Consider the following 19,841-nt stretch of genomic DNA (forward strand, 5'->3'; position numbering starts at 1 on the left):
GTTCACTGGGCTGACATTGAAGGAATGGCCGGTAGATTTCCAAGTGGAGGAGGGGTGAGCCAGGAGGTTGTGGTGTTCCCCTGCGCCCATTGCCCTCGGAGTGAGAAAGGGTAACCTTGGGCAAGACTGTCTGAAAATCCCAGGAGAGGGACTGCGGTGCATTCTGCAGATGGTGTGGCCACTGTGGTGGAGAGAGGGAACAATTTAAGCAAGAATGGTGTTGAGTTCCTCCAGAGTTGTTGAAGTCACACTCACTGTAAATGGGGAGTGTTTTGTCGCAGTCCTGACACTCCTCACTTGTACAGTGGTGGGGGTGGAGGGGGGCGGTGTGATGCTGTGGGGGGGGGGGTGTTGTGGGACGTAATGTGGTGGATGTGGAGTGCATGGACTAACTCCAGTCGGTTAAGTGGAGACCAGTCACTCCTGACTTTTAGAAGTGGGGAAAGGTAATGAGGTGGATGTGGAGTTCATGGACTAACTCCACCCAGGGAGGTGGGGAGTGTCTCATCACACTGTTGACTTGTAGGGTGGGGAAAGGTAATGTGGGTGTGGAGTGCACAGGCACCCAGGGACATGGAGGTTGTCCTGTGACACTCCTGATTTGCAGATGGCGGGGAGGGGTAATGTGGTGGATGTGGAGTGCATGGACTAACTCCACCCCGGCAAGCCGAGAAGTTCCCTTCACCTTCCTCTGACCCGTTGTTGTAACCATGCCACTCACTCGGCTAGCCCAGGTGGAGCCAACCTCCTTGTTGGCCGTGCCTTCTCTCGACTGACCCTGTCTCTCTCTTCTCCCAGTGACAAGGGAATGAGCTACATGGTGGGCCGGGACTGGAGGGAACTCTTCGATGTCATCATCGTGCAGGCTGACAAGCCCCACTTTTTCAATGACAGCATTAAGTGAGTACCGTCCTATGGGGATCTGTGCCCAGCTTGGTCAAAGTTCTTTGTTCTACTTATGCTCAGTGGTCACTTTATTAAGTACGTCTGTACACCTTGTTAATGCAAGTATCTAATCAGCCAATCACGTAGCATCAACCCAATGCATAAAAGCACGCAGGCATGGACAGGAGGTTCAGATGTTCTTCAGACCAAATAACAGAATGGGGAAGGAATGTGATTTGAGTAACTGTGGATTGATTGTTGGTGCCAGATGGGGTGGTTTGAGTTTCTCAGAAACTCCTGGGGTTTTCATGCATAACAGTCCCTAGAGTTTGCAGAGAACGGTGTGGTATCCAGTAAGCATGAGTTCTGTGGGTGTAAACGCCTTGTTAATGAGAGAGGTCAAAGGAGAACGGCCAGACTGGTTCAAGCTGACTGGAAGGTGACAGTAACTCAAATAACCACACGTTACAACAGTGGTGTGCAAAAGAGCATCTCTGAATGCACAACACGTCCAACCTGGCAGTGGACAGGCTACAGCAGCAGAAGAGCAGAGCGTACGCCCAGTGAGGGCGGGGGGGGGGGAGCTAACAAGGTGTCCCCTGTATGCATATGTCACCATATACAACCCTGAGGTTCATTTTGTTGCAGGCATTTACAAGAACAATTATACCATTGAGCCTTCAGGCTCCTGAACCAGCTTGGCCAACTTTACTCACCTCAGCACTGAACTGATTTCACAACCTATGGACTCACTGTCAGGGATTCATATTCTCGTATAACTTCTCTGATCGTCTTTGCAGTTTGTCTTCCGTTGCCCTTTGGTCGCCCGTCCATCTTCGTGTGTCATTTCTCATTGATTCTATATTATTTCTCTGATCTACTGTGAAAGCTTGCATGAAAATGAATCTCGGGGTCATATATAGTGACATATACAGTTTGATAATAAATTTGCTTTGAACTTTTGAAAGTAGAGAAATGTGGTAGAATTTATGAAAAACTATGCATAAACAAAAACTGACAAACAACAATGTGCAAAATTAACAAATGTACGCAGTTGCAAGAAAAAGTTTGTGAACCTTTGCAATTACCTCGTTTCCTGCATTAATTACTCATGAAATGTAATCTGATCTTCATCTAAGTCACAATAATAGACAAACACAATTTGCCTAAACTAATAACACACAAACAATTGTACTCCCTCTCGTTAAAACTGAGAGAATTTAATCACAGTCTAGGTTCAAAAAAAGTATGTGAACCTCTGGGGTAATGCCTTCTCCGAAAGCTATTTGGAGTCAGTTGTTCCAGTCAATGAGAGGAGATTGGGGGTGTGGGTTATGGAGGTGCCTGCCATATATACACACAAAAACGCACTAAGTCAGGTTACTGTCAGGGCCTGCTCTTCTCAGGAAAGGTCCGTCTATGTGCACCATGCCTCGATCAAAACAACTTTGAGACCTTAGGGGAAGATATGTGAAGCTGGAAAAGGCTACAGAAGCATTTCTAAAGACCTGAGTGTTCATCAGTCCACAGTGAGAGAAATTGTCTACAAATGGAGGAAATTCAGTACTGTTGCTACTCTCCCTCGGAGTTGGCATCCTGCAAAGATCACACCAAGAGCACAACATGCAATGCTGAAAGAGAGGTGAAAAAGAACCCAAGGGTAACAGCAAAAGACCTGCAGAAATCTCTAGGACTTCTAAAGTCTCTGTTCATGTGTCCACTCTAAGAAAAACACTGAACAAGAATGGTGTCTTCACGGAAGGACACCACGGAGGAAGTGGTACCCTCCTTTAAAAAAAAGTATTGCTGCACATCTCAAGTTTGCAGAAGACCACCTGGATGTTCCACTATGCTTCTGGGACAATGTTTTGTGGACGGATGAGACAAAAGTTGAACTTTGTTTGCAGAAATGCCCATTGCTATGTGTGGAGGAGAAAGGGCACTGCACACCAACACCAAAACCTCATCCCAACTGTGAAGCATTTGGGAAGGAGCATGGTGGTTTGGTGCTGCTTTACTGCCTCAGGGCCTGGACAGCTTGCAATCATTGAGGGACCAATGAATTCAAAATTTTATCAAGATTTTTACAGGAGAATGTCAGGGTAGCAGTCCATCACCTGCAGCTTAGAAGTTGGATGATGCAACAAGACAATGCTCTGAAACACACGAGTAAATCCACAACAGAATGGTTTAAAAAAAAAATTGTGTTTTGGACTGGCCAAGTCAGAGTCCAGACCTTAACCCAAATGAGATGCTGTGGAATGACCTGAAGAGGGTTGTTCATGGAAGATATTTCAGAAATGCTGAGGGACTGAAACATGGAGGAATGGTCTAAAATTCCTCCTTGCCGTTGTGCAAGTCTGAACAGCAGCTACAGGAAATGTTTGGTGGATGTTAGTGCTGCTAAAGGAGGTTCTACCAGTTATTAAATACAAAGGTTCGCGCATACTTTTTCCAGCCTGGACTGTGAATGACTAAACACTGCTTTCAATAAAGACATAATTGTTTGTGTGTTATTAGTTTAGGCAGATTGTGTTTGTCTATTATTGTGATTTCGATGAAGATGAGACCACATTTTATGAGTAATTAATGCAGAAAACCAGGTAATTGCAAAGGGTTCATAAACTTTTTCTTGCAACGGTAAATAACTCTGAGAACAGGAGTTGTAGACTCCTTGAAAGTGAGCCTGTGGGTCATAGAATCAGTGTGGTGATGGAAACTTTGCGTGCCACTTCAGGACAAATGTTGCCTTCTGCAGGCAGTGCGTCCTGTAGCTACTGCAAACGGGGAGTGATGCGCCCCTGATGGTTGAGGGGCGATAGCTGTTCCTGAACCTGGTGGCATGGGACCTAAGACTCCTGTACCTCCTTCCCGACGGCAGCAGTGGGAAGAGGGAATGTCCTGGATGGTACGGTGGGGTGGGGGAGTGGGATTCTTTGATGATGGATGCTACTTTCTAGTGTAGCACTGCTTGTGGGTGTGCTCAGTGGTGGAAAGGGCTTTGCCTAGGCTGTGCCCACCACTTTCTGATGGCTTTTTCTGTCCCTGGGCACTGGTCAGAGTGATATTTATCATTAGACGGACAAGTTCGTGTGTATTTTATTTCTTACATCCAAGGGAGTAAAAATCTTTATGTTGCATCTCCGTCGCTGTGTGCAAGCAATAAAAAGGGGAAATGTGGGAGGGTATTGCTCCAAACACGAAGGTTACGTAGATAATTGTCTTGTGTCCAGTCAGATACACAATCTGGTCAATGGGTATCGATAAATCTGATGGCCTGGTGAAAGAAGCTGTCCCGGAGCCTGTTGGTCCTGGGCTGAATGCTGTGGTACCGTTTGCCAGACTGCAGCAGCTGAAGTGGTCGGGGTGGCTGGAGTCCCGGATGAGCCTCTGGGCTCTTTTTCTGCTGCTGTAAGTGAGGAAAGTTCGCATCCACAGATGCTCTGGGCTGTCGGCACCACCCTCTCCAGTGCCCTGCGATTGAGGGAAGTACGGTTCCCGTACCGGGCAGTAACACAGCCAGTCAGGAAGCTCTCGATGGTGCCCCTGTAGAAAGTCCTTAGGATCTGGGGACTCATGCCGATCTTCTTCAGCCGTCTGAGGTGAAAGATGCGCTGTTCTGCTTTTATCACCACACAGCGGGTATGTGCAGTCAGGTGAGATCCTCGGTGATGTGTATACCGAGGAACTTGAAACTCACCCTCTCAACGACAGTGCCATTGATGTCAATAGGGGCTAGCCGCTCTCTGTTCCTCCTGTAATCTGCAATCAACTCCTTTGTTTTTTTTTGACGTTGAGGGAGCAGCTGTGTTCTTGGCACCACTGTGCCCAGGTGTTGACTTTTCCTCTGTATACTGTCTCATCACTCTTGGAATTAAGGCTTTTCAATGTCATGTTATCTGCAGATTTGATCAGCTGTGCGTGGCAACACAGTCGTGGGTGTATAGGGTGTAGAGGAGGGGGCTCAGGACACAGCCCTGGGGGTCTCCTGTGTTGAGGGGCAGAGGTGAGGGTGCCCATGCTTACCACGATCCAACAGGAAGTCTGCACAAGGCGGGGTGCGGGCCGAGGTCTCTGAGCTCCTTGTCGAGCCCGGGGTGGGGTGGGGGGAGTAGTCCAAGACCAGCATTCTAACATAAGCATCCCTCTTCTCCGGGTGACTGAGGGTGGTGTGTGGTGCTGTGGCATCGTCTGTCAATCAGTTGAGTTGGTAGGGGAATTGTAGTGGGTTCAGTGTGGGCTGGCAACAAGCTGCACACATAGTCCTTGACCAGCCTCTCAAAAGCATTTGCTTGTGTCTGCGGACGTCAGTAGTTCAGACATGTTACCGACAGACATGTTCAGACAGGTGCGATGGGGGAAATAAACTTACTTGCAACAGCATCACAGTCTCAGAGCATCAGAGAGACAACATTCACGAGAACAACATCAGTTAAAATTACACAATTTTTCCCAGAAAGAACACAATTGGAACAGGAAAAAAACCCAGTCCATTTATAGTGCAAAGCGGCCACAGTGTTGCTGTACTGAGGAAATAATTAGGGGTGTGCCAGTTGGTCTAAGAACCAAGTGGTTGAAGGGAAGTAGTTGCTCCCGAACTTAGAGACTTTAATTATTTATTGAGGTCAGCCCTGAATAGTCTCTTCCAGCCCTTGCAAACTTCCGATTTAACCCTAGCCTAATCACGGGACATTTTACAGTGACCAATTAAACTACCAACTGATGCCCCTTTGGACTATGGGAGGAAACCGGAGCACCCGGAGGAAACCCACGTGGTCACGGGGAGAACGTACAAACTCCTCACAGGCTCAGGGGTGGGGATGCAGGGTACGCGTGGGTAAGCCAGCGTAGGGAGGCACCATGGGCTGTTTCCGTGCTGGGTAAACACAGTTCACTTCTGCCCGGGCCGGAGAACAAAAGTCCTGGTTCCCGTTGCCAAGGAGGGGCATTGCCTGGCAACTGAGAGCCACGCGGTCGGGAAAGTTTGTTCGAATGCCATTGAATAGTTCTTTGGCAGATCCCTTTAATCCCCATTACTGAGCCCTATCACATCTCAAATGGAACAATTTGTGACGTGTGCACTTCCCTGCCTCGTTCTTGATGCTGTCTGTCTTGTTTTTTACTTGACTTTTTTAATCCCTGGCTTACTTGAAGCAAAATATTACTGGCTCTGGAGACGACAGAGGAGGTAAACTAGGTAGGTTCCAGAGATGAGAGAGGAACTAGCCCTTGAGGAGAGATTGAGTCACCCGGGATTATACTCTCCGGAATTCAGATGAACCGAGGGTGAGGGCGGGGAGAAGGGGAATCTTGCAGAAACGTATAAAGTTTTGAAAGGGACAGAGGGAGGATCACGAGATTCTGCAGATGCTGGAAATCCAGACACACACGGGGGTGGGGAGAGAGAGACATAGACACACACGGGGGTGGGGGAGAGAGAGACATAGACACACACGGGGGTGGGGAGAGAGAGACATAGGCACACACGGGGGTGGGGAGAGAGAGACATAGGCACACACGGGGGTGGGGAGGGAGAGACATAGACACACACGGGGGTGGGGAGAGAGAGACATAGGCACACAGGGGGGTGGGGAGAGAGAGACATAGACACAGGGGGGTGGGGGAAAAGAGAGACATAGACACACACGGGGGTGGGGAGAGAGAGACATAGACACACACGGGGGGGAGAGACACACACACACAGGAGGGGGGATAGAGACACGGGGGAGAGAGACACACAGGCACATGGTGGGGGGGGAGAGAGAGAGAGACACACACACACACAGAAAGACATTGACACACGGTGGGGGAGAGAGACAGACAGACACACAGAGACGGAGAGATAGACGTAGACATAGGAGAGAGAGACACACACACACACACAGACACCCTCCCCACCCAGGACAGATGCAAATAAGATTGAAAGGGTACAGAGAAAATTTACAAGGATGTTGCCAGGACTGGAGGATCTGAGTTATAAGGAAAGACTGAATAGGTTAGGGCTGTCTTCCTTGGAACATAGAAGATTGAGGGAGATTTGATAGAGGTATACAAAATTATGAGGGGGTTAAATAGGATAAATGCAGGCAGGCTTTTTCCACTGAGGTTGGGTGGGACTACAATCAGTGGTCATGGGTTAAGGGTGAAAGGTGAAAAGTTTAAGGGAAACATAAGGGGAAACTTCTTCACTGAGAGGGTTGTGAGAGTATGGAACGAGCTGCCAGCACAAGTGGTGCGTGTGAGCTCGATTTTTAACACTTAAGAGAAGTTTGGACAGTGAGATGGTTGGTAGGGATATGGACGGCTGTGGTCCTGTGGCCGGTCGATGGGAGTAGGCAGTTTAAACATTTCAGCACAGACTAGGTGGGTCTGTTTCTGTGCTGTACTTTTCTAAGACTTAAAACGCTGGAGGAACTCGGCACGTCAGTCACCCTGTGCGGAGAGGAATAAAGAGCCGATGTTTCGGGCTGAGACCCTTCATCACAGGCAGGAAAGTTGTTTCCACTCATAGGCGAGACTAGAGCTAGGGGACATGGGCCCAAGATTCGGGGGAGTAGATTTTGGTCAGTCGTTATGTGCTGTGTGGTATGACATGGGCGATCATGACCATGACTCTAGAAAGATTTTGCCAAGAGCCAAGTAGTTTCTTTCTTCACGAGGCAGGTGACCTCCAGCCATTATCAATACCCTTTGGAGATCATCTTCTTGGCATCAGTGGTCACATATCCAGGACTTGTGATATGCAATGGCTGCTCATACGACCATCCTCCACCTATCCCCATGGCTTCCCGTGACCCTGATCAGGGGCTAAGCAGCTGCTACACCATGCCCACGGGTGACCTGCAGGCTAGCAGAGGGAAGGAGCAGCTTACACCTCCTTTGGTAGAGATGTACTGTATCTCCACCCGCCACCCAGGAGTAGATTTAGGATGGAGATTTAAGAATTCACACTGTTTTAGGAACAGCTTCTTTCCCACTGCCATCAGGTTTCTAAACCCTACCTCAATAATCCTCTTTTACACATCTATATCTTTTAAAATTGCAGTACCATGCTAAAGTCTTAGGCACCCCAGCTGTATATGCGTGCCTAAGACTTCTGCACAGACCTGTATGTATACAAGTTACCATGTACTGCCTTGAGAATCAGAATCGAGTGTGATATTTGTTTTGAGCAGCAATACAGTCCAATACAAAAACAATACTCTAACTTACAATTAGAAATGTGTAACAATAAATCATGCACAAAGAAAGCAAAATTGTGAGGTCCGTTTCATTGTTCAGAAATCTGGTGGAGGGGAAGAAGCTGTTTCTAAAACGTTGAGTATGTGCCTTCAGGCTCCTGTACCTTGATGATACCAATGAGAAGAGGGCACATCCTGGGTGATGGGGGTTCTTAATGATGGATTCTGCCTTTTTGAGTCATCACCTTTTCAAGATGTCCTCTGGTGCGGACCTTTTCGACCCCTTATCTAAGAAAGGATGTGCTGACATTGGAGAGGCTTAAGAAAATGATTCTAGGGTTGAAAGGCCTTTCAGATGAAGAGTGTGGGCCTGAACTCACTGGAATTCAGAAGAATCTCATTGAAACCCATTCGAATTTGAACGCCCAAGAGTGGATGTGGAGAGGATGTTTCCTATAGTGGGAGAGTCTAGGACCAGAGGGCACAGATACAGTGGATGTGGAGAGTATATTTCCTATAGTGGGGGAGTCTAGGACCAGAGGACACAGATAGAGTGGATGTGGAGAGGATGTTCCCTATAGTGGGGGAGTCTGGGACCAGAGGACACAGTGGATGTGGAGAGGATGTTTCCTATAGTGGGGGAGCCTAGGACCAGAGAGCACAAATAGAGTGTGTGTGGAGAGGATGTTTCCTATAGCAAGGGAGCCTAGGACCAGAGGGCACAGATAGAGTGGGTGTGGAGAGGATGTTTCCGATAGTGGAGGAGTCTAGGACCAGAGGACACAGAGGAAGTAGAGAGGATGTTTCCTATAGTGGGGGAGCCTAGGACCAGAGGGCACAGCCTCCAAATGGTGCAGTGCCTCCCGAACTGGGGTCCACAGACCCCACGGCTGATGGTAGGGGTCCATAACAGTGAATCTGGAATTCATTGCCACAGGCTGCTGTGAAGGCCAGATTATTGGGTGTATTTAAGATGGAGATTGATAAATTCTTAATTAGTCAGGGTGTGAAAAGTTGAGGGGGAGAAGGCAAGAGAATGGAGTTGGGAGGGAAATGGAGCAGCCATGACGGAATGGCAGAGCAGACTCAATGGGCCAAATGGCCTCATTCTGCTCCAATGTCTTCTGACCTTATAGGGAGGATAGTGCCCGTGATGCCTTCTGCAGCTTTTTCCGAAGCTGTGCAGTAGCCCCTGCATACCAGACGGTGATGCAATGAGTCAGAATGCTCTCCACTGTACATCCGTAGAAATTTGCTCAAGTCTTTGACATTCTGAATCTCCTCAGACTCCTCTTGGAATGGAGCAGATGGACAGCTCTTGCTTCTGCTTGCGTTAATGTCCATTAATATCTTTTCTCCTCTCCCCACCCCACGCCCTGCCTCCGCACCCCTGCTAAACGAAGACCCTTCCGTCGCCTGGATGAGAACGGTGACCTCCTGTGGCACAAGATCACCAAACTGCAGAAGGGGAAGATCTACAAGCAGGTGAGGTCCCGGCATTCTGACACGGGGGCGTTCCGGGGGTTTCCCTGATCCCGCACTCAGCAAGGCATCCCCCTCCCCGACCTCCTCTCCCCCTCCCCCACCGCCCGAAGAGAAGCTCCTCCAGCTCCGAAACCCATCGGGTCTTACCACGATCACGACTGTGCCCGATGACCCCCGCCTCTGGCTGCTGTTGTCGTCCCTCGGTCGGCTCTTGAGTTGGTGAAAGCCCACCTGAGACGGGTGTGTGTGTGTGTCAGGATGAATGTAAGAAATGGGATCATGAGCCATTTGGCCCGTCGAGCCTGCTGCGCCATCTGATGAGACCACAGCTGATCTGAGCTGTGACCTGCCTCTTTCCCCCTAGCCCTCAATTTCCCTGCTAATTTTCTGTGCCGTATGTGTGGGCGCCATTACCCTAGCGGCCAACATGATGCTATTACAGCTCAGGGCATCACTCCTGGCGTCCTCTGTAAGATGTTTATACATTGTCCCTGTGCAATGTGTGGGTTTCCTTCTCCCACAGTCCAAAAATAGGTTAGTTGGTCATTGTAAATTGTCCTGTGGTCAGGCTGGGATTGCTTGGGGTGTGGCTCGTTGGACAGGAGGGGCCTATTCCACACTGTATCTCTAAATAAAGTAAAATATATTAACGAGATGAGCTATACTGCTTCCCTGAATTCCACAGATTCGCCACTCTCAGGGAAAAGCAGTTCCTCCTCATCTACGCACTAAATCTGTTACCCTGAATCTTGAGGCTGTGTCCTCTGATTCCAGTCTCAATTACCAGTGGAAGCAATTTTCTTGCCTCCATCTTTCAGAATTTTGTATCTATAAGATCCCCTCTCATTCCCTGAATTCCAGCTTGTCCCAGCAGAATCAATAGGGTCCCCTCTCATTCCCCTGAATTCCAGCACGTCCCAGCTGAATCAATAGGATACCCTTCATTCCCCTGAATTCCAGCTTGTCCCAGCTGAATCAATAGGGTCCCCTCTCATTTCTCTGAATTCCAGCTCATCCCAGCAGAATCAATAGGATACCCTTCATTCCCCTGAATTCCAGCTCGTCCCAGCTGACTCATTGGATCTCCTCTCATTCCCCTGAATCCCAGTGAGCATAGTCCCAGGCAGCCCAATCTCTCCTCATAGGCTAAACCCCATCATAGAAAGAGAACGTATTTCTGTTGTGTTTTACAGCACAGGAGCAGGCCATTCAGCCCAGAATATTGTGCCGGACCAGCAAAAAAGAAAATGAAGAATACCCAAACACTAATCCCTCTCACCTATGCCATGTCTATATCTGTACATCTTCTGCACATTCATGTGCCTATCCTAAAGTCTCTAATGTATTTGCCTCCTCCACCAACCCAGGCAGCGCATTCCAAGCATCCACCACTCTCTGAGTAAAAGACTTGCCCCTCACCTACCCCCTCTCACCTTCGATGCATGGCCCCATCTCCAGGATCAACCTGGTGAACCTCCAAAGCCAATGTATCGTTCCTCGAGTAAGGAGGCCATAACTGGGCGCAATGCTCCTGGTGTGGCCTCGCCAGTAACCTGTACAGTTGCAGCACAACCTTCTGCTCTGAAACTATGTGTGTATTGCATACACTGTATGTTTCGGTGTACACGGGATGAACAAAGCTAATCTTTAAAGAACCTTCCCGTGACTGGTTGGACAGAATACCCCAAAGTGTGGCCTCGCCTCGTACAGTTGCAACATTACACCCCAGCTGTCCCAGATTATCCAGCAGCCTCTGCGGGCTCGTGTGTCTGCACTACACCCAAAGTGTCAGCCAGTTTCTCCCGCCCACGGATGCTGCTCGGCCTGCTCAGAACTCGCAGCTTTTTCTGTCTTTGTTCTTGTTTTTGATTGTTATTTTTAACCATGGCAATCCAGCTGCTCAATGGTTACCGAGACCTAGTTTGCCAAAGTGTATTGTCCCTCGCTCTGTTTGTGTGTGTGTCTTCCCTCCCTACCCTCGGCCTCCTCCTGTTTCCCCATGCGTCAGCGTTGGAGGGAGCTGTCACCCCTCTCCCTCCTTCCCTCCCTGCAGGGGAACCTGGTGGAGTTCCTGCGGCTCAGCGGCTGGCGGGGATCGAAGGTGCTCTACTTCGGGGACCACCTCTACAGCGACCTCGCGGTAAGTACGGCCCCTGGTGTCCCATCTCTGGGCGGGGCCCTCCCTAGGTCCAAGAGGGGCCAGTGTGAGGGGCGTCAGGTCATTGTGAAATGCACCGGTACGCACAGCGGGTGCAGGGTCGGGGGCGGATCAGAGGCACGGAGCATCAGATACACAGCATTCACAAAACTTCTTTATTCCTTTCTGTCGAGCCTACAAAAGTGGTGAATACAGCCCAGTCAGGTAAAGCCCTCCCACCACTGAGCACATCTAGATGGAATATCGTCCCAGGAAAGCAGCATCCATCGTCAGGGACCCCCACCACCCAGGTCATGCTCTCTTTTCACTGCTGCCACTGGGTAGAAGGAGCCTCAGGACTCGCACCACCAGGTTCAGGAACAGTTATTACCCCTCAACAGTTTTGGTCTCCAAATTTGAGGAAGGACATTCTTGCTATGGAGGGAGTGCAGTGTAGGTTCACTGGGTTAATTCCAGGGATGGCGGGAATGTCATATGTTGAAAGATTGGAGTGACTGGGCTTGTATACACTGGAATTTAGAAGGATGAGAGGGGATCTGATTGAAACATATAAGATTGTTAAGGGATTGGACACACTAGAGGCAGGAAACATGTTCCCAATGTTCGGGGAGTCCAGAACCAGAGGCCACAGTTTAAGAATAAGGGGTAGACAATTTAGAACAGAGTTGAGGAAAAACTTTTTCACACAGAGGGTTGTGGTTCTCTGGAATGCTCTGCCTCAGAAGGCGGTGGAGGCCAATTCTCTGGATGCTTTCAAGAAAGAGTTAGATAGATCTCTTAAAGATAGCGGAGTGAAGGGATATGGGGAGAAGGCAGGAACAGGGTACTGATTGTGGATGATCAGCCATGATCACAGTGCATGGCGGTGCCGGCTTGAAGGGCCGAATGGCTTACTCCTGCACCTATTGACTATTGTCAACCATCAGGCTCTTGAAACAAAGGGAATAACTTCACTTGCCTCATCACTACTGTTCCCACAACCAATGGACTCACATTCAAATACTCCCAAGTTGGTCTGGTCTTTCATTGATTCTGTTATGGATTAGTAAGTATGTCGACAAGAAAATAAATCTCAGGGTTGTATATGGTGATGTAAATGTACTTTTGATATAAATTTGCTTTGAACTTTGAACTTCTGTTTGGCCGGCTAAGTTTCTCCAGCATTTTTGTGGACTGGCATGCAAAAGATAACAAACTGTGTAAATACAAGAAGAAAGAAATAATAATAAACAATAAAAAAAAAGACAATAAATACCAAGAACATGAGATGAAAGAGTCCATTGGTAGTGAGAACATTTCAGTGAAGTTGAGTGAAGTTTTGCTCAGGGGCCTGATGGTTGAGAGATGATCCTGTTCCTGAACCTGGTGGTGAGAGTCCTGAGGCTCCTGTGCCACCTTAGACAGTAAGATATAGGGGCAAAATTAGGCCATTTGGCCCATCGAGTCTGCTCCACCCTTTCATCATGGCTGATCCATTTTCCTTCTCAGCTCCAATTTCCTGCTTTCTCCCCGTGATCTTTCATGCCCGGACCAATCAAGAATCTATCAACCTTTGCCTTTAAGAACACCCAGTGACTTGGCTTCCACAGCTGCCTGTGGCAACGAATTCCACAGATTTCCCACTCTCTGACTGAAGAAATTCTTGCTCATCTCCATTCTGAAAAGGACGTCCCTCTATTCTGTGTTCACAATAGGGGTACATCCTCTTCACATCAACTCTATTGAGGCCTTTCAATATTCAGTAGGTTTCAATGAGGTCACCCTTCATTCTTCTAAATTCTAGTGAATACAGGCCCAGAGCCATCAAACGCTCCTTTCAATCCTGGGATCATTTTCACGAATCTCCTTTAAACCCTCTCCAGTTTCAGCGCATCCTTTCTTAGATAAGGGGCCCAAAACTGCTCACAGTACTCCAAGTAAAGCCTCACTAGTGTTTTATAAAACGTCACCAGTGCTTTATAAAGCATCAATATAAAAGCAAGGATGTAATATTCTTGTCCTCTGGAAATGAATGCCATCATTGCATTTGCCTTCCTCAGTCAACCTGTAATTAACTTTGCATGAGAACTCCCAAGTCCCTTGCACCTCTGATTTTTGAATTTTCTCTCCAATTAAAAATAGTCTACCCTTTTATTTTTCCTACCAAAGTGCCTGACCATACACTTCCCGTCACTGTATGCCACCTGCAACTTCTTTGCCCATTCTCCTAATCTGTCTAAGTCCTTCTGTAGCCTCTCTACTTCCTCAACACTACCTGGCCTTCCACATTTCTTTGTATCGTCTGTAAACTTTGCAACAAAGCCATCAATTCCGTCATCCAAATCATTGCATATAATGTAAAAAGAATCGGTCCTAACACTGACCCCTGTGGAACACCACTAGTCACTGCAGCCAACCAGAAGAGGCTCCCTTTATTCCCTCTCTCTGCCTCCTGCCAAGCAGCTAATGCTCTAACCATTCGAGACCCAGCGCAGACTGGGAGATCGTTTTGCTGAACACCTACGCTCTGTCTCCCAGAGAAAGCAGGATCTCCCAGTGGCCACACGATTTAATTCCACGTCCCATTCCCATTCTGATATGTCTCTCCACGGCCTCCTCTACTGTAGAGATGAAGCCACACTCAGGTTGGAGGAACAACACATTATATTCCGTCTGGGTAGCCTCCAACCTGATGGCATGAACACTGACTTCTCAAACTTCCGCTAATGCCCCACCTCCCCCTCGTACCCCATCCATTATTTATTTATATACACACATTCTTTTTCTCTCTCTCTCCTTTTTCTCCCTCTGTCCCTCTCACTATACCCCTTGCCCATCCTCTGGGCTTTCCCCCCTCCCCCTTTTATTTCTCCCTAGGCCTCCTGTCCAATGACCCTCTCATATCCCCTTTGCCAATCACTTGTCCAGCTCTTGGCTCCATCCCTCCCCTTCCTGTCTTCTATCATTTTGGATCTCCCCATCCCCCTCCCACTTTCAAATCTCTTACTAGCTCTTTCAGTTAGTCCTGACGAAGGGTCTCGGCCGCGAAACGTTGACTGTACCTCTTCCTAGAGATGCTGCCTGGGCTGCTGCGTTCACCAGCAACTTTGATGTGTGTTGCTTGAAATTCCAGCATCTGCAGATTTCCTCGTGTTTGCTTCACCCATGATAGTGTTTTTCCTGTACTACCATGGGATCTTGTTAAGCCAGCCCCATGTGTGGCACCTTATCAAAGGCCTTCTGAAAATCTAAGTACCGATTCTCCTTTGTCTATCCTGCTTGATATTTCTTCAAAGAATTCCAACAAATTTGTCCGGCAAGATCTCTTCCTGATGGCAGCAGCGAGAAGAGAGCATGAGCTGGTTGGTGGGGACCTTGGCGGATGCTGTTTCCCGCTGTATGTAGATGCGTTTAATGGTGGGGAGGGTTTTACCCACAATGGGCTGGGCCGTGTCCACTACCTTTTGTAGGGCTTTCCATTCAAGGGCATTGGTGTTTCCGTACCAGGCTGTGATGCAGTCGGTCAATATACTCTCCACCACACATCTATAGAAGTTTGCAAAGTTAAATATGTCATGCCGAATCCTCGCAAACTCCTAAGGAAACAGAGGCACTGCTGTGCTTTCTTCATAATTGCACTTGCATGCTGGGTCCAGGACAGATCCTCGGAAATAATAACACGGGGGAATTTGAAGTTGCTGATCCTCCAGTAAGAATGCTCTCCACAGGACAGCTATAGAAATTTGCTAGAGTCTTTGGGCCATACCAAGCAAGGGAGAGTTGAGGGAAGTTTGGGATTCAAGTTCGTATTGTAGGCATAGGTGCCCAGGGTATAAACACCATGAAAATGAGCTGCTTGCTGCTGCAGTAAGGAGGGGTGGGGTGACAGGGAGGAAGCTCTCTGATCTGCTCTGTGCCGGACAAAAGTTAACATAAATGCAAGGTAGGAGTTTGCGGGGAGTCCTGACAGGGGGGGTATAAGATCACAAGTGGCAAATGGATGTACTTTTTCCCTAGGGAGGGAGGTGCTCAAAGCAAGAACGCAGAGGTTTAGAAACGAGAAAATCTGCAGATGCCGGAAATCTGAGCAACACTCACAAAATGCTGGAGGAACATTTCTAAGGTAGCATCAATGGTTTAAAAAAAGAGTAGTCAGTTGTACTGGGCTGCTGAGTTCCTCCGGCATTTTATGGGCGTAGGTTTATAATCAGTTCCTGGGGGATCAGGGAGGGGTCCGTGAGCAGGGATAAAGCTGATCTCCTCTCCTGATCTCGGAGAACTGCTGGAGATCCCTTTGGAATCATGGACAGTATAGATGTGGGAGGTTAGGACATCTGAGACCTGGGTTCCCATCCTCGTTGAAGGGATCGGCGATCCGAGAGAGTAGGGGGATGTAACGAGGAATCTCCGGAATTCTCTCCCACTAGCCCGCAGAGGCTCGGTGGCTGGGAATATCGAGGGAAGTGTCTGGCGATGCGGGGACAAAGGAGGGAGGGCGGGGGTGTGTTGTGGGTTGGCCGGCAGCTCTCTGAACCGTTGCCTGCCGCGGCAGGACCTGATGTTGCGGCACGGATGGCGAACGGGGGCCATCGTTCCCGAGCTGGAGACGGAGACACGGATCGTCAACACGGAGCAGTACACGCAGACACTGACGTGGATGCAGGCTCTGACCGGGCTGCTGGAACGCATGCAGGTAAGGGGGGGGCACGGAGCTCCCCCAGTTGAGCTCTGGCAGGGAGGGGAAGCTCGTCATTACGGTCAGGGTGCTGAGGAACGAGATCCACGGTGCAGAGGGACAGCAAGGAAGTTAGCTTAGTGGGTGAGGAGGGAGCTTTCATGGTGGGGATGGAGTTCAGCACTGTGGGAGGGGACGGGGAGTGAGGGATTGTGGCAGTTCTGCAGGAAGGACGAGGGAGTTCCGCACAGTGGAGGATCAGGGACTGCGGGACCTCTGCGTCATGGCAGGGCAGCCGAGGAGGGAGCTCCCAGAAGGGTTGAGTAGGGGGTTCCAGCCGCAACACAGTGCCAGGGAGACGCTCGCTGCGGTCCTTTTTGCGGGATCTTACCTTGCCTGCGAGGCAGCCCCCCGATTGGCCGACGAATGTGCTGGGCCCTGAAGGGGGAGGGGGTCAAGCTGCAAAGCCACCCTCCTCCCCACCCCTAGGTCACCAGCCATTCAGCCCCTCCCGAAGGGAGCCAGGAGCTGGGTTTAGGAGTGGGTGGGGGTAGGGGAGGGCGATGGATGCCGAGACCTGTGGTGACCTTTGTTCTCTAACGCAACACCCACCCCACCCTGTCTCACACAGACCCATCGGGACCCTGAAGCCCAGGAGGTGCTGAGGACGTGGATGGAGGAACGGCAGGAACTGAGGTAGGAGGGATTGAGGGAGAGACAGAGAGGGAGGGATGGGGCTCCAAGATGCTTGGGGGCACTGTTGAGCAGCCAGAGTAAAGAGTAGACAAGAAGGATTTTTCTTTTTGCGCTGTATTTCATTATACCCTTAATAAATAAAATTAAAAGAATGATTTTTCAGTTTTAATTCTGTATATTCATAGTATGGACGTTACAAGTAAAAACACATTTAAAGTACTGCACAGTTTTCTGGCCGAGTAAAAAATTTCAGAGCACTGTGAAAATAAAAATTAGAGGCAATGGTGGAAAGGGGAGAGGGAGAGTGAGCAGCAAGAGACGGGGGTTCGGCGGGGGGGGGAGGAGAAGAGGAAGGGGAGAGGGAGAGTGAGCAGCAAGAGACGGGGGTTCGGCGGGGGGGGGAGGAGAAGAGGGAGGGGAGAGGGAGAGTGAGCAGCAAGAGACGGGGGTTCGGCGGGGGGAGAGGAGAAGAGGGAGGAGGATTGGGCAAATTTACAGAGAGGGAAGAGCAGAGTTAGAGTGGAGAATAGAGCGACTGAGGGTGGGGGGAGGTGGGCAGACTGGTTTATTGTCACTGGAAACTGAATTCTCTCCCCTCTCGCACTCCTCCACCCCCCCCCCCCCGGTTCTCTCTCTCCTCCCTCCCCCCGGCAGGGCATTTGCCAAGAACCTCTTCAACCCGCGTTTTGGCAGCATTTTCCGGACGTGTCACAACCCCACCTACTTCTCCCGGCGCCTCTGTCGATTCTCCGACCTCTACATGTGCTCGCTCAGCTGCCTGCTCAACTACGACATGGCGTACACCTTCTACCCCCGCCGCACGCCCTTGCAGCACGAGGCTCCCCTCTGGATGGACCAGCTCTGCACCGGCTGCATGAAGACCCCCTTCCTCGACGAGATGTCGCACATCCGCTAGCCCCTGACCCGTCCATTTCTCACCCTCTGCCTTTGTGTCAAGGACTTTAACCCTTGTCCTGCTCCTCACCCTTTACTGATGACCCTGCAAACTGGGTCATGCCCTTTAACCCTTTGCTACTCCCATTGCCCCTGTAATCTGAGGTGATGCCCTTTAACCCCTTTCCTACTGTCCTTTAACCCTTCCCATTTACACCTGTGAACTGAGGTCACATTTTAACGCTTTCCTACCCCGTCAACTGAGTTTACACCCTTTAACTCTTTCATTACTCCCCATTGACCCCTTAAACGTTTCTTTTCTCCCCCAATGAATGAACCTTCTTGGGGGGGGGGGGCGGCGGGGTTTCAGGACCTGTAACACTTGACCTGCCACTATTATGCCATCTCCTTTGAACTTCTGTAACTGGGTTTACATGTCGCATGGCCCTTAACGAGGTTGCCCACCCTCTGCATATGTCCCAGCTCCAGTGGGTTGGACCGCCGTGAGTCTAAATGCTCCTGTGCCCGGACGCGATTGGGCGGTGGGAGGGAGGTACCCTCTTGGGCACCAGGATGTCTGCCCTCCCTCCAGCACGTCCTTCTGACGGAAGTCTGCCCGCTCGAGGTCAAGTGGTGTGAGCCCTTGGATGGACATCCATTTCTCCTCCCTCCCTCCTGTCCACAGGGCCCTGTTGCTATGGAGACAGCTAGGCCCAGGTCATGAATTCACCCTCTTGCTAATCCCAGAATTCCTTTCCAACCCCTCCTAACATTGGTTGGTGCTCGAAGATTTCTTCACAATTCTGCATTAATTTTTATTGTTTACTTTGTTGGTAACGGACTCGGACGCACAACTAGGCTCCCTCAGCCTCAAAGAGGGGGAAAATAATCTCATTTTTTGTTTACCAATGTGCAGAGTAACCAGTACGCAAGGTGCTCTGTTTTTAAAATGATGCCTGGAATAAGCTGTTAGGTCCAGCTTCTGCCTTGAGGGGGTGGAGGAGTGGGGTCAAACATAAGGTCGTAAACATAGGACCCATTTTGTCACAGAGACCTGCTTGAGGTAATGGATTCCAGTCCTCCTTTCTCTCTCCCTTTTTTTTCTCCCTTCCCTTGAGGGATGCCAGCCACCCTTTGTACACCATATACTTCCCCCACTCCGCCCCTCAAGAGGCTGAGTTTCCCACTAGACCCTCTGGGGCGGGAAACGTGTCTAACCGGGCGCCCAAGATTTGGGCAGCAGAAGTTTGGCCTCACTTGGGGTTTTCACCCGAGTGAGAACTCAACTCTTGGTGGGGGAAAGAGCCGTGGCAGATACACATTTTTAACCTCTCAATTTAGGAATGCTTTTTAATAAAAATCAATGCACAGAACAGACTCTCCGTTGCCATTTAATTGCCTTCGGGGAATGGGGGACTTTTGGGGCCTGTGTGTGGACTGAGGGACCTCACAGGGAGAGGCAGGGCTGGTGTCAGGGAGGGAGTTTGGGAGCAAATGGGGGGGGTGGGGAGCAGAATGATTTCTTGTTCAGAGAGAAAGCGTGGAATAGGCCCTTTGAGCTAAGTCACCCAGCAACCTCTGACAACCTCCCGATTTTACCCTAACTTAATCACAGGACAATTTACAATGACCATTTAGCCTACTACCCTGTACTCTTCGGACTGGAGCACCGAGAGGAAGCCCACGCGGTTTACGGGGAAGACTCCTTTCTGATGATGTTGGGATTGAACTCCGAAGCCCTGAGCTTGAACCACAAAACCACCGTGCTGTCCGAGGCAGGGGAGTGGCTGCACAAATAGAATCTGGAGGGAGGATGTCGCTGAGACAGGGAGTCATGGGCTGGTGTTGCTGTAGCTTCACTCTGTCTAACCCTGGGAGTGATGGGATG

The 19,841-nt window shown here is 49.7% G+C and overlaps 1 protein-coding gene across 1 annotated transcript in view; it reads left to right on the forward strand.

The window, feature by feature from the left end:
• LOC140190241 (5'-nucleotidase domain-containing protein 2-like) overlaps nucleotides 1–19,325 on the forward strand; it is a 37,386-nt gene extending 18,061 nt beyond the window's left edge. The window contains exons 9-14 of the mRNA XM_072246807.1: nucleotides 799–900; nucleotides 9,470–9,551; nucleotides 11,605–11,691; nucleotides 16,241–16,381; nucleotides 16,995–17,059; nucleotides 17,714–19,325. Coding sequence (XP_072102908.1) covers nucleotides 799–900; nucleotides 9,470–9,551; nucleotides 11,605–11,691; nucleotides 16,241–16,381; nucleotides 16,995–17,059; nucleotides 17,714–17,975 — 739 coding nt within the window. The 3' untranslated portion in view covers nucleotides 17,976–19,325. The remainder of the gene's footprint in view (nucleotides 1–798; nucleotides 901–9,469; nucleotides 9,552–11,604; nucleotides 11,692–16,240; nucleotides 16,382–16,994; nucleotides 17,060–17,713) is intronic.
• Nucleotides 19,326–19,841: the final 516 nt, after the last annotated feature.

The sequence above is a fragment of the Mobula birostris genome, chromosome 29 (genome assembly GCF_030028105.1).
Source record: "Mobula birostris isolate sMobBir1 chromosome 29, sMobBir1.hap1, whole genome shotgun sequence".
NCBI classification, from domain to species: domain Eukaryota; kingdom Metazoa; phylum Chordata; class Chondrichthyes; order Myliobatiformes; family Myliobatidae; genus Mobula; species Mobula birostris.